The 12,968-nt window shown below is 51.1% G+C and overlaps 2 protein-coding genes across 6 annotated transcripts in view; one reads left to right on the top strand and one right to left on the bottom strand.

Moving 5' to 3' along the window:
* The window catches only part of Edc3 (enhancer of mRNA decapping 3), a 44,385-nt gene extending 40,856 nt beyond the window's left edge, over nt 1-3,529 (top strand). The window contains exon 7 of the mRNA XM_008836500.2: nt 1,178-3,529. Within this exon, the coding sequence (XP_008834722.1) occupies nt 1,178-1,512 (335 nt within the window). The 3' untranslated portion in view covers nt 1,513-3,529. The remainder of the gene's footprint in view (nt 1-1,177) is intronic.
* Nucleotides 3,530-3,846: 317 nt separating this feature from the next.
* Clk3 (CDC like kinase 3) overlaps nt 3,847-12,968 on the bottom strand; it is a 15,284-nt gene continuing 6,162 nt past the window's right edge. For 2 of the 5 annotated variants that reach the window (XM_008836496.3, XM_008836497.3), the window contains exons 4-13: nt 11,327-11,423; nt 10,986-11,052; nt 8,575-8,691; nt 7,849-8,015; nt 6,607-6,701; nt 6,386-6,515; nt 5,890-5,972; nt 5,335-5,414; nt 4,969-5,059; nt 3,847-4,332 (exon numbers count right to left, since the gene is read on the bottom strand). In XM_008836496.3, coding sequence (XP_008834718.1) covers nt 4,156-4,332; nt 4,969-5,059; nt 5,335-5,414; nt 5,890-5,972; nt 6,386-6,515; nt 6,607-6,701; nt 7,849-8,015; nt 8,575-8,691; nt 10,986-11,052; nt 11,327-11,423 — 1,104 coding nt within the window. In that variant the 3' untranslated portion in view covers nt 3,847-4,155. Of the gene's footprint in view, nt 4,420-4,968; nt 5,060-5,334; nt 5,415-5,889; nt 5,973-6,385; nt 6,516-6,606; nt 6,702-7,848; nt 8,016-8,574; nt 8,692-10,985; nt 11,053-11,326; nt 11,424-12,968 lie in introns of all 5 variants that reach the window. The other 3 variants (XM_029565084.1, XM_029565085.1, XM_029565083.1) reach the window with 2 other exon arrangements.

The following is a 12,968-nucleotide window of genomic DNA, read 5'->3' as shown; positions in this document are numbered from 1 at the left end:
ATCTTTAATCCCAGCACTTGGGAGACAGCGGCAGGCAGATCTCTGTGAGTTCAAGGCCAGCCTGATCTACATAGCGAGTTCCAGGCCAGATGGTGCTATAGGGAAACCTTGTCTTAAAAAGACCAAAAAAAAAAAATTGTTTTGACGTTTATTGTTAAATTGTGTGTGTGGTGTGTGTGGGGGAGGGCGGTTAATGTGCACATGAATTGGATCCTCTGGAGCTGGAGTTACAGGCGTTTGTCAGACACCCATTGTGGGTGCTAGGTACTGAAACTACGTCTTCTGCAAGAGCAGCATGTATTTTTAACTCCTGAGCCATCTTTCTAGCCCCTAAAAAAATGCCTGCAAATTTTTTGGCCTGAGTAACTATAGCCACCACTGAAGTAGGGACATGACAGGAGGAGAGCTCAGTTTAGATACTTGTTGGGTATCCAGGGTGGATCCTTGCTGTGATCTGGAGTGAAAGGAAGGATCCAGCCTGGAGTTCCAGGTGTTCAGAGGATACTAAAGCTGTGATGAGCTGGAAAAGAAGAGAAAGGGAGAGGACTGAGCTTTGTTGTGAAGTCAGGGAGCTGAGAACCTAGCCAAGAAGATGGGTAGGATTGGTCAGGGAGGGAGGAAGGAGGTACAGTGGTGTGTGCATCTGAAAGCCAGGTGAAGAAAATAGCTGAGTCACTCTAGGTTAATTCACAGGAAGGCTGAGCATTGGATTTCACAGTGTGGAGGCTTCAGGGTACTCAGAGCAGTCTAAGTACATGATGAGAACAAACTCTGACTGTGCGCTTTAAGTGAGAATGGGGAAAGAAGTTAGAGCAAATAAGGCCTAAGAGGGAAGGGCCTTGCCTGAGATCACAAGAGCCTGTATAACTGAGCAAAAGCACCCAGCTCTTAGCTATCACCCATCTTATATCCATCACCTCCTGTTTCTGCTGGGCATCGAGCAGAGCTTCCCTGTAAGATCCACCTCTGCAGTGGACTCTGCCTTCCCAGAGCTTAATGTCATTAAGGTTAGTGAGATACAGAGGCCTTTCTATAAGGCAGAAAAGATGAAAGCCTTATGCTGTGAGAAGGATGGCCTCTGGAGAAACATTGATGTCTAGAAACCAGATGCTGCTAGGGCTGGGCTGGGCTTGCTCTGAGCTCCAGGGATTTTCAGATGCATTCTTTCTACCTACAGATCTTCCCACTAGCCCTGTGGACCTGGTTATCAACTGCCTGGATTGTCCCGAGAATGCCTTCCTGCGGGATCAACCTTGGTACAAGGCAGCTGTAGCCTGGGCCAACCAGAACCGGGCACCAGTGCTCAGCATAGACCCTCCTGTGCATGAAGTTGAACAGGGCATCGATGCCAAATGGTCCCTAGCACTGGGCCTGCCTCTGCCTCTCGGGGAGCATGCAGGCCGAGTCTATTTGTGTGACATCGGCATTCCCCAGCAGGTCTTCCAGGAGGTGGGCATCAACTACCACTCACCCTTCGGCTGCAAGTTTGTCATTCCTCTGCATTCTGCCTAGAGGGACCCTAGGCAGCTGGACCCTGTATTCCCCTGCACTTCTGCTGCCAAACCTGACAACGGACGCCTTAAGGAAGTGCTTTGTGGACCTTGTAACATCTCTTTGGGGTTTATTCTGAGAACAGAACATACTTAAAATTTGCCTGCCACCTACCCTTAACCAAGGAAGGCTTTCTCACTGGTATACAGGTCAGGGGCAGACCAGTGGCTCCAGGCATCTTTCCATCCCACCTTGCTCTCCCCTTTCCCCCAAGTGGGGCTTTGTTTACAGATATAGGCAGCTCTCAGACTGTATTTCAGGTTTACAGCCACTGGGCCTGGGCTGGCACCTTGAAGGGTCCCCACCATATTTCAGAAGGTTTTGTGTCTCCCTTGTTTCCCCCAGCCCTGTAGTCCTTCCTCTTAATCATGTAGACCAGGCTACATGGCAGCTGTTCAGAAGAGGGCAGCTTAGATACTGAGCTGTTTGACAGCTTTCCCCCAGGGCCACAAGTTTTTGTGAGCTTTTGGTCCTTCAGAGGTGTTCCAGATTTTTTTTTTTTTTAATTTTATGTGTATTTGTGTATCGCCTGCATGGAGGCAAGTGCACCAGTGTCGTGCAACGCCTGCAGAGGTCAGAAGAGGCTGTTGGATCCCCTGGGACTGGAGTTTTGGACAGTTGTTAGCTGCCATGTGGGTGCTGGGATTTGAACCCAGGTCTTCTGCAAGAACAACCAGTGTTCTTAACTGTTGAGCCATCTCTTCAGCCCGTGTTCCAGATTTTATGTTGGAAATTTTTCTAGTGTGTTACTCTAAAATGCAGGGAAGGGGGTGTGCCAGGATTACTGTGGTGGGACTTTGGGTTGCTGCTTTTCTGTTGTCTTTAGGATAGGCTTTGTACCCATCAAGCCACAGAGCCCATCTTGACAGCAGTCCCCTCCTGCCAGCTAGGGTCTGATCCTTAGGGTGCAAGCTTTAATGTCAGTATTGGGGGGGCCCTGGGGGAGCCTGGTGCTGAGCCACAAGAAGGCTCCCTGGTGCTTATGTCCTAGGCCATTACTCCCTACCTCCTTGCTTATAAACATCACCCATCTTCTGTTCCCTCTGCTGGTCTCTGGAAATGGTCCTCTGCAGCTGTCCTAGGGCCCCTCCCATCTAGGCTCCACTCCAGCTCTTCTGTCTGGGCTTTAATCTTTTCTGGTTGCCCTCTCCAGATGTTCAGGCTTAAGGCAGCTTGTCTCAAAGATGCCAAAAATGAGCCCAGTTCTAGATGAGCTTGCTAGTGGGGCTCAGCCATGGGATCCTCAGGATCTTCCTGGACTTAGACCCTATAGGCTAGTGGGATAGGAATCATGCCTGGAGCCCTAGCAGAGACCCTTGCTTGATGACTTGCGTACTTTGAAGCCTTTTTCCAGGCTAGCTTCTGTTCTGTGTCCATCACTGGTTGAGAGGTGTAGGTAGGCAGGCAAGCTTGCCAGTGAGTTCGGGCATAGGAGTTATACCATGAGTTTCTGGGCTGCTTATCTCTTTTCTTGTAGGAGCACAGCCAGGAAGATTAGGCTTGGCTGTCCTTTGTTCTCATCTTCTCTCCACTGATATCTCCAGCCATGGGAAGAAGCCAGGGACTGGGAGCCTCTGCTCATTTTCAGGACTTTGCAGTTTCCAAGCTGGGCCCCTCTCTATAGTTAGGGTCACAGTTGGGACAGCAGGCAGCCACTATAGGTTCCATCTGCCTGGCAACACAGGCTACTACAGGCACAGTGGAAAATGAGCTAGAATTGTCCTAGGAACAGCAAGCATTGGGACCTTGCAGTGTCCCCGGAAGTGATAGCCTTGTTAAAAGGCCTCTCCTCTTCCTGCCTTGTGCCTGGGTCTCCCTAGAATTATTATAGATGTGACCTCCTATCTATCTGCAGCTCTTTTCAGAGGTTCCTGCCCATTAGCCAGTCTCAATCAGGTAGTCAAGTCTTGTTGGTTGGTAATTCATGCAGTTCTTGGGGAACCAAAAGCCAGCACTACAATAAAGCTGAGTGACAGAGTCCTGTGTTGTATGAACTGGTCTGTAGACTATGAGATGTTTTCCCCAATCCCTAGGAGCTCACCTTGATCTCCATGATTGTTAGGTACATACAGCCCGTAACCAGTGACAGGGTAGTTGGGTAAGTGAAACCAGATCCTGTCTGGTTAGCTATAGTGGGCAGTTTCCCTTGAGGCTAAAAGATGCCAGAGCCTTCTAGGTTTGGCAGACCTACCACCTCATCCCCACCATGAGGCCAAAACTGCTTAGAGGGATGTCCCAGCTTCTGATTTATTTATTGATTTGCCTGCTCCAGTTCACACTTAGCTTTCCACAAGCTGAGCTGCTAAGAAAGACTTTATTAATAGACCAGGGATGGGAAAAGGCAAGGAGCCTGGAGATGGACACACTGGTACCAGGGGTTACAAACAGTAAGAAACACTTTATTATAACTTTACAACGTATAAATAGCTTGGGTCAAATCTGTGCTTTCTGGCAGCTGGGCACCACATCCCCCTCCTGCAGGCTCCTGCCTTCCTTCACATTGCACTGTTCATTCGTGGCTCTGAGGCCAGTGGGAGAGGCTGGAAAAAAGGGGCCAGCAGCCCAGTCCAGCTCTCCAGCTTCTCATGTGTGGGCCTGCACCTGTCATCTGCTGGGGTTACGACTGCTGTGGAAGGACCGCTCCTCGGGAGTCAGGCCAGCAAAGAAGGGATGCAGCAAAGCTTCTGCCAGTGTGATGCGCTGAGCAGGGTCGAACTCTAACATCCTCCTCATCAGGTCAAACAGCTGCACATGCTCCAGGGAGTCCTGGAGCATGTAACTCTGCTCAGGGACACAAGGTGCCTCAGTGTGATGGCAGGGTCCTGGGAAGCCACTTCAGTCCCCTTGCCTCTGGGATGCCTTGCAGGCCTGGGTTGAGGAGGCAACGATGCCTCCTTAGAGGACTCTACTTCTGCCCTCCGGGACAGAAGAGCCGCTCTTTTCCTTCCTTAGGCTACCGGGTGGGGTCTTGCTGGGTTGGTGCCTCTACCCAACATGCAAAGTCCTGACAGGTAGGTAGAAATCACCTCTGCGTAATTCACTTGTCCAGGTACCAAATGCAGTTGACAGGCTTCCTTCCTGGCCACATCTAGGTCTTCCCTCCCCCTTGCCTCAGTCCTCCCTAGTTCTTCCCAAAATTGAGAGGAGAGGGACAGGAAGCAGCAGTCTGACAGCTGGCTCTTCTGGTATTCCCCCATTATATTCACAGCCACCCTGTGGGAAGGGGCAGGCCTAAGAGCCCCTCTGGGGCAGCTTGCAGAAAGCCCCACAGCCAGCACCCAGTAGTCTTGGGTGCTGCCTCACACAGAGCTGGAATGAGCAGGCAGCCGTTGGCTGCCCGTCCTGCCTCTGCTGCTTGTTTGCCCAGTGCCTGGGGTCTCCTTGGCATGAGCTGAGCTGGGGGAGCCAGAAACTGACCTTCAGAGGTTTGCAGTTCTCCTTCACATACCGCCCATCAGAGCTGTTCTCATCCCAAACCAGGCCCCCTTTGTAGAAATATTTCTGCTTCCTGGAAAGTGAAGGAGGGAGACAGGTCAAGTGGAAGCTCAAAGAACCTGGGCTCAGGTGGGAGGTGGGGAAAGGTGGTTCCTGGTAGTCTCCAAACAGCAGCAGAACTAGCTAGTATGGGCAACAGTGTTGCCCTATCAGTTGAAGGGACATATAGAGAAGGCTGTTAGGAACTTGGAGAGCCATAGAGTAAAAACCGTCTGGGGTACCCTCCTGATCCAGAGCGAGGCAGGAAAAATTCCCCCATTGCCCCAAGGGAGCCACAGTGCTCCTTACCTGGTACGGTGGATCATGTGGGATGGGATGGGCCCTAGGATCTTCTCCATCATAACCAAGTGTTCTCTGTTTTCATGGGTCTGCAGAGACCGGAGCAAGAAGGAATTAGTTCTAAACTCTGCCCCCTCCAGAATAAAGGGTGAAGAGACAGGTTAAGAGAGCTCTACCGGCCCCAACCTGGTGGCAGGCAAGGAAAACCTACCAATGGAAAACAGTCCCAGTCCCAACCTGGTGGCAGCCCAAAGGCCTAGAATCAGATGTAAGCTCACCCTTAGACCTAGCTTGCTCTGACTGCACACCTTTAGTTGGTTCTTCATGATGCAGGATGCTAATAATGTACCTTTATTACCCAGAATCCTCTGTTCTTCAGTCCTTGACAAAGTCTAGCAGAAAACTCCTTGACTGCTTCAGCCTCATCAACCTACTCCTTTCCCCTGAGCAACTACAAGTTGTACCCTTGAATTTGGACTCACATGGTAAATGGTGGGGGTGGAAAACACCAATTCCTCAGCTGTCAACCCGTGTGCCCTGCAGCCCATCAACTCAGTACTGTACCTGGAAGAGTGTGAAGCCCCGGTAGTACTCGAAGAGAATGCACCCGATGCTCCAGACGTCACAGGGCTGTGCCCAGCCCAGCTCTGAAAGCCAAGATGGGAGGCTGTGAGACCCACAATGCTTTACTTGCAGGAAGCTGCCACTCTGGCTAGCAGGACTCTTGCCCAAACCCCAACAACAAGGCCCTTTCTGACTAGGCTAAGCCTACAAGGCCAAGTCTACCTCAGTGTCTCATGATACTGTCTAGCCCTGGGTGGCAGGCTGATGGGCACTACTCAGGACAACCACCATTACTACTTTGCCCCTTTTTTGGGACAGGATCTCATGTAGCCCAAAGCTGGCCTTGAACTCACTATACATAGCAGAGGCTACTGAATTCCTGATCCTTCTGCGCCCCTACCTCTCAAGTGCTGGGACTATAGGTACCACCCCATCTAGCTATTCAACCTCTTGACAACTGCCCAGTGCAAAGAAAACTAGAGGCTATTAAACTCACCAAGGATCACCTCAGGAGGGCGATAGTGACGGGTGGCCACAATGGTGGTGTGATGCTCATGGTCAAAGGTGGCACTGCCAAAGTCTGCCACTCGGATGCTAGTGTTCTTCACTGACTTCTCCTCACAGCTCTGAAAGCAAGGCAGGTCAGCTAGGTCAGTCTGCCCCAGTGGGTGACCCACCTTGGACCAGAGCCATACTCTTGCCCACCTAGTGCTCTACCTTGTGCTCATTATAGAGGGTCTCAAATTCAGAATTCACAAACAAGATGTTCTCTGGCTTCAAGTCTGTGTGGGTCAGTTGATTCTCATGTAGAACTGAGAGGAGAGAAGAGAAGCAGGTATTGAGACCCCAGGTTCCCCACTTGCTTGCGCACCAGCCCTGAGCTCTTTATACCTGACCCCGGCAGGGAGCTGGCCCCTAGCTCTGCCTCTACAGGCTTCCTTCTCAAGAGCTCTATGAGGCTTCATAAGCTTTTCGAAGACAGGCAGGAAGTGTTTTCCAAAAATGCTTCTACTACAGAGTAGAAGGTGGCCTCACCATCTCTCATCAAAGCTGCACCAACAGCGTGAGCTTCATAGGCCTTTCGAAGAGAGGAAGTGCTTTCCAAAAACCCTTCTACAGAGTAGGAGGTGGCCTCACCATCTCTCACCAAAGCTGCACCAACAGCTTGAGTGAATCGCTTTCCTCAGCACTAGCTACCTAACTTAGCAGGACCCATTGTGGAGTGAAAACTCAGGTGCCTTTGCTCAAAAGGTTTGGCTGTCAGGTCACATGCCTATGAACCCAGCCCTGAGCAGGAAAGCCTTCGGCCTCCAACCTATATCTCTAGCACTTTATGCCACTCATTGCTTTTCAACTTCAAGGTTCCCATTTGGTCTGTAAGACCCTCACAACTGTGTGGCCCCACCTGAGCTAGAGCACTCTCCAGCATGTTCCCTTTTCCAATGGAGTGAGTCAACACATGCCAGGCCTTTGCAGAGCTGCACCCCTTGCTTGTTGGCCCCGATCCCTACCGCCTACTCAAGATACTGCACATCCTAGTTCTAGGCCTTTCACTTGTCACCTTCCTCTCCAAGTGACCTTTCTGTGCTACTACAACTGTCATGAGTACCACAGTACTGACCACTGGCACCACCAAAGAGCACTGGCCCTTTGAGGTTGGTAGACAGATGACAGGTCTTTCGGTGGGCAGGACCCATGGAAGGATCTGTCAGGTCTACCTTATACTTTTTTCTCTTATGCATGAAGGTAAAGGCAGGGTTGGCCCACTTCTAAGCAGTTCTTTCCTGAGCACCAGGCAGAGCCTGGGCCTTACAAAGTCCCTGAAGGGGACTCTAGCTCTTCCATCATCACACTGAGATTCCTACCTGACAGCTGCTGAGACCCTGCAGAATAGGGAAGGACCCTATTTTTTTATTTTGTTGTGGGTGTGAGGCACTCCATCTGAGGGTGGACACTTACATCTAAGGGCATGACAGAGCTGGTATGCCATGTGCCGGACATGTGGTAGGGGGTAAGGCTGGAAGTTGTTCTCCTTCAGGAACTCAAAGGTGTTCTTGCCCAGGAGCTCAAAGGCGATGCACATATGACCATGGAAGTTGAACCAGTCAGACATCAGGACGCACAGGCTAGAAGAAAGGAAAGGTGAGGTTCAAGCTCTGCACTTGGGATTGCTCACCAGACCCCCAGACAAGGTCACACCCTCGGCTACTGTTTAGCATACCATGATACAGAGCAAGCCTCAGAGCCAGAGCACATCTCCTAACCCACCACCATCCAGATGGGCTCTGGGTACTTCCTGCTGTATGGAAGGGCCAGATTCTGATCCGAGATTACCTATGATTGGGATGGGGAACAGCCCTGACTCAAGAGTTCCTGAGGGCCTGGGCAGACATATCCCCTCTGAGTGCAGCAGAGTGCTTAGAGAGGACCATGTCTGTCTGTCTGCCAAATAAAACTCTCCTCTGTGAGGTCTAACTCAGAAATGCAGGGCTGGGACTACCTAAGAACGCAAAGCCTTAAGTCCAAAGATTCTTTCCAGTCTCACTTGCCAAAATCCCCTGAGTGGGGAGAAAGCAGTGCCAACTAGGGGCAGGGCACCAGAAGCCTCTGGGGGTCCAGACAGGATTAAAGGATGCTACCTCCCCATCCCCCATTGCAGGCTTTCCTCCCACTCCTTGCACTCACAATTTGTTCTCTTTGTCCTTCTCCTTGATTTTCTTGAGAACGTTAATTTCTAGCCGGGCAGCTTCCCGGTATTTGCCCACATTGCGGATGATCTTCAGGGCAACCTGAGACTTCCCTCTAGGGAACAGAAAAGCAGAGGTTGTCATCAGCCAGATGCACAGTTCTCTCCCCTCTCCTACAACTCAGCAAGTCCAAACAAACTCCACTGTAGGAACTGCCTGCTCAGAGATTGCATACTTGAGATCCATCCTGTTACATGTACTACCAGACCACTCCACCAAATGGCAAGCTCCCCGAGTATCTGTCTTAATGCTCTCAGCTTCCATGCTAGTCATATGCTTTTAGGTTTTCAGTGGCTTACAGTTCTATAGGGACACTCCAAGCAGAGGAATAGAGGCCAATCCTGATCAACTCCGGTCCCTGGGAGCTCACTTGGTAACCTACTCTACAGGCCAAGCTGCCCTACTGGAGCTCAACCACACACTCTTGACCTGGGCAAGGTGAGGGCTTCAGAATGGAGTGAGGCCTAACAAGATGTTAGGATGCCAAACAGTGGGGTCTTCATTGGCAGCCTGGGCCATCCTGTTATTATATCCTTCTCTCGCCTGTCTGCTGGCCATAGCATTTACCACCAATTGCAAAAGGCCAGGAACCCTTATTCAGTATCCAAGAAGGGTTTCCAGTCTTCACTCTGCCCTTCATCCATTTTCACCTAAACAGGAAACTGCCAGGATAAGTTGCCAGGCCTTGCCAGTGAGCACTAGCATTCAAATGCCAGTGGAGACCTGGGATGAAATGGCCCTGGCCCACTAGTGTGTCCTCGAGGGCATCAAGGGCTGGCCTTGGTGCTGGGGATAAGTTTACAGGTCATGGGCAAAGACCACTTCCTCAGAATGCCCTGCTTTGTTCTTCCTCCTCATCCATTTTTTGACCTCTGGCAGTAAGGGCTTCTAAGGAGAAGCTGCCATTTTAGACTTCTAGAACCCCCTTCTCCCCAGTAGTCTTATCCTTAACACAGGGGTGCATTACTCCAAAGAACCCGTCAGCACTGTTGGCAGAGCTCAATTCCATCTCCACTGGCCCTGCACTGCCTCTATCTGAATTCCTTAAAGATTCCCAGGATCCTAGCAGGGTGTGGTGGTGCATGCCTTTAATCCCAGCACCTGGAGGTGGATCTCTAGTAAGTTCGAGGCTAGCCTGGTCTTCATACCAAGTTCCAGGCTAGCTGGAGCTATAGGGAGACCGTTTCAAAGTCTTAAAAAAAAAAAAAGGATTCCCAGAACCCTGTGTCTGTCCATTAATGACTTCAGAGGCTCATTTTCTTTCCAAGAGGCACAACCCATACACTGTAGCTGCCTTCCTGTGTCAGAGTTCTTGGATCTTCCTCTTCATAGGATAGCATACATGTCCCTACACCTATTCTTGGGCCACGCTGGATCCAAGCAGAGTTCAAATGGAAACTGGGAGCAAAAGGAAGCTTCTCAGTCGCATCACTACTTATCACTGTGGGAATGGCTGACTTCAGGTCCAATTGTCCTTTTGGAATAACCCACTTAATGTGGGAGTACCATGAAACAGCAGGACCCAGCTGTGTCATTACTAGTGGGAGTATAACTCAGACAAACCCAGAGCATGGTCATCTCTGAAGTCAGGACCGGCATGGCACACAGCAATGAGGGCACCAGCATTTTGTAGCTAAGACATTAAAGCAATTAGAGGGTTATTATGGCAGGAAAGCAACTGGTTCCCAGAGGATGGCCTCTCAAACTCAGAGCTACAGGGGAGGAAGCAAGGATTCTAGACTTGAGGAACGACAAGGGGACAAAAGTGTTGCACTGACAGACTTAGAGGGAATGAGGTATCCCTAGGAGCATGATATATATATATATGGGCATTCCCCCATCCCATCTCTTGGACACACCCAGCATGGACTATACAAGACCCTAGCCACACTGGTAGGCAGCAGCTACTAGGTAAAAAAGCCCCGAGTCTCATTTCTCTCAGCTGAGACCTGCACAGCTTCTCAGGCAGACTTGAGAGGAATGGGGGCAGTATCAAACCTAAGCCAGCAGCATTCTCAACTCTCTGCCTGACCCCCAACACTACAAGATCTCACATGGTACAGCTCCAAGCCACAGAGATGCCAGGGCTTTGGGAGAAGTAGAGAACTAGGGCAAAAGTATTCACTGACCACAACTTCTTGAGCAGGGATGTAAACATGCCTGTCAAATCCTAAGAATTTTGCCCTTTCCAGGAGGTCAGCAAAACCCAACACATACAGGTCAGAACCTAGCAGTTACACTACCCTCCAAAAGGAAAGCTCCAAGAGCAAGCCACTCTTGTGAGTCTTCAACTAGCTCTTCCAAGGACAATCACATACAGTGCTGTCTGTGCTGCCCAAGCTTGCTCACCTGGCATGGTCCAAGCACTCCACCACCTTGCCAAAGGTACCTTCACCCAGGTTCCCCACGATCTCATCTACGAGAGAGAAGAAGCTAGGCATAAGAGTCCAAAGGGTGGGAGGTTGGCAGCTCCTGCAAGTTCACAGCATTCAAATTCTCAAAAACAAAAAAGGTTCTCTCTCACTGCTACACTCTTAAAAAAAAGTTGCTAGTGTCTGTGTCATTCAGGCAATTACTGGTGGCCCCACTAAGGCGCCACGCGCACTAGAGGCCCCTCCACGCAGGAGAGGTCTCATCTAACAAGGGGGGTAGAAAGTAGAGAGGTAAAGTTTTACGAAAGGTGGCTGTACATCGCTCTTGGAGCCAATCGCCGATCCGGCACACCAGGTGGCCCTCCTTGTCATCTTCCACACTCCGGCTGCTGCGCTTACTGCTCTGTTGGCTTCTCTGCATGCACCGCCCCCCGAAACGCCATCCGACCAATCGCATGGTAGGCGGTTCCGATTGACAGATTGAGGTGTCAGTCAAAGGCAGAGGTGGAGACGGTGAGGAGCCGGTGGGTTGGTTGGTTGGATTTTCCAGATCCCAGCATTTCATAAGGCACACAGCATATATAACGATAGGGATATTGCAAGGGACACGTCAAGACACAAACTGACTTCAAAAACAGAAAAGCAAAAACAGCTACAGGTATGTAAGAAAACTCGGACATTATCTCTAAGAAGAGTGCCACAAATGCTCAGAAAGATGTCCAGCCACAGAGGGGCCAGGCCCCGAGGACAGCCACAGCCCTGACTCCCTCCTCTTCTGAGTATCCCTCCCAGCCCTCCCATGGTGACTTTGGTCAGAGCTGAAGACACAATGAGAGTGAACGGCGCAAGAAGGCGGCTGGCCCAGCCTGGGTCCAGCCTTCTGGACAGGTCGGAGGGCTACCCTGGCTTCAGCAGCAGCGGAATGCCCAGCTTGTCCTTGCCTGCCTCCACTTGTCCACAGCCTTACGACATGCTCGACAACTGCTGCGCAGAGCCAAGCTACTACCTGCCCCCACGTGGCATCCTTGGCCAGACTTAACCAACTACCAGAAACAGCCTTCTGCCAGCAAGCCCTCCTGCCACCAGTCTCAAGCAGGAAATGAGCCTGGCTGGGATCCTCTGGGCCAGCCAACCTCCAGGCCCAAGCCAGCTCCAAACCCTGCCTTAGGACCTGTGCCACTCACAGGCCAGACCTATCCCGCAACGACAGCGGGCACCAAAAAGAGAAGGAGAGTCACAGAGTTGCACTGCCATCCAGTGGCAGCATGTGGCACTGTGCCGGGCCACAGGCCATGCTGGATTCACCTGCCCAGAGTCAACCTTCAACCCATGGCCACTCAATGAAGTCACAGAAAGCTGGGCAGAGAAGATGCTTCCACTGAACCCACCACTACTACTCAGAGGCCTCTTGGCCAGCAGGAGAAAAGCAGGAAGAGAGACAGGGAGAAGAGAAGATACCATAAAACCTCAAAAACACACAAGTGGCTTTCCTTCCCCAAAGGACTGAGTGCAGCACGGGCTCTTGGTCTTAGCAGAGATCTGTGCAACCCTCCACCCCAGAACACTGGAAAATCCCAGCTCTTAACACTGGAGCTACAGGGCTTTTAGCCAGTTCTTTCAGTGCCACATCACACTGGTAGCTGGCCCTTCTCACCACAAATACCCCTCCTATAAAGGAGCAAGGCTAAAGAGGGACTGGCTACAGATCAGAGGGAAACTCCCAATTTGAACTGATTGGCAAGACACGTGTGCACCTACAGTCCATCCCAGCTACCTGGAAGGCTGAGTCCAGTTCAAGACCCACGTAAAAAACACTAAGGGTTGTGCGTGGTGGAGCACCTTGGAAGCTCTCTGTGAGTTCAAGGCCAGCCCAATCTGGTCTACATAGCCAGTTCCAGGTCAGCCAGGGCTATACAATGAGATCCTGTGCCCCCCCCCCCGCCCGTCCACACACACACAC

Source organism: Nannospalax galili, unplaced genomic scaffold (genome assembly GCF_000622305.1).
Source record: "Nannospalax galili isolate Female #2095 unplaced genomic scaffold, S.galili_v1.0 scaffold54, whole genome shotgun sequence".
In the NCBI taxonomy this organism is placed as follows: Eukaryota; Metazoa; Chordata; class Mammalia; order Rodentia; family Spalacidae; genus Nannospalax; species Nannospalax galili.
The sequence above is the reverse complement of the archived record's forward strand: the minus strand, read 5'-3'. Positions and strand labels throughout refer to the sequence as shown.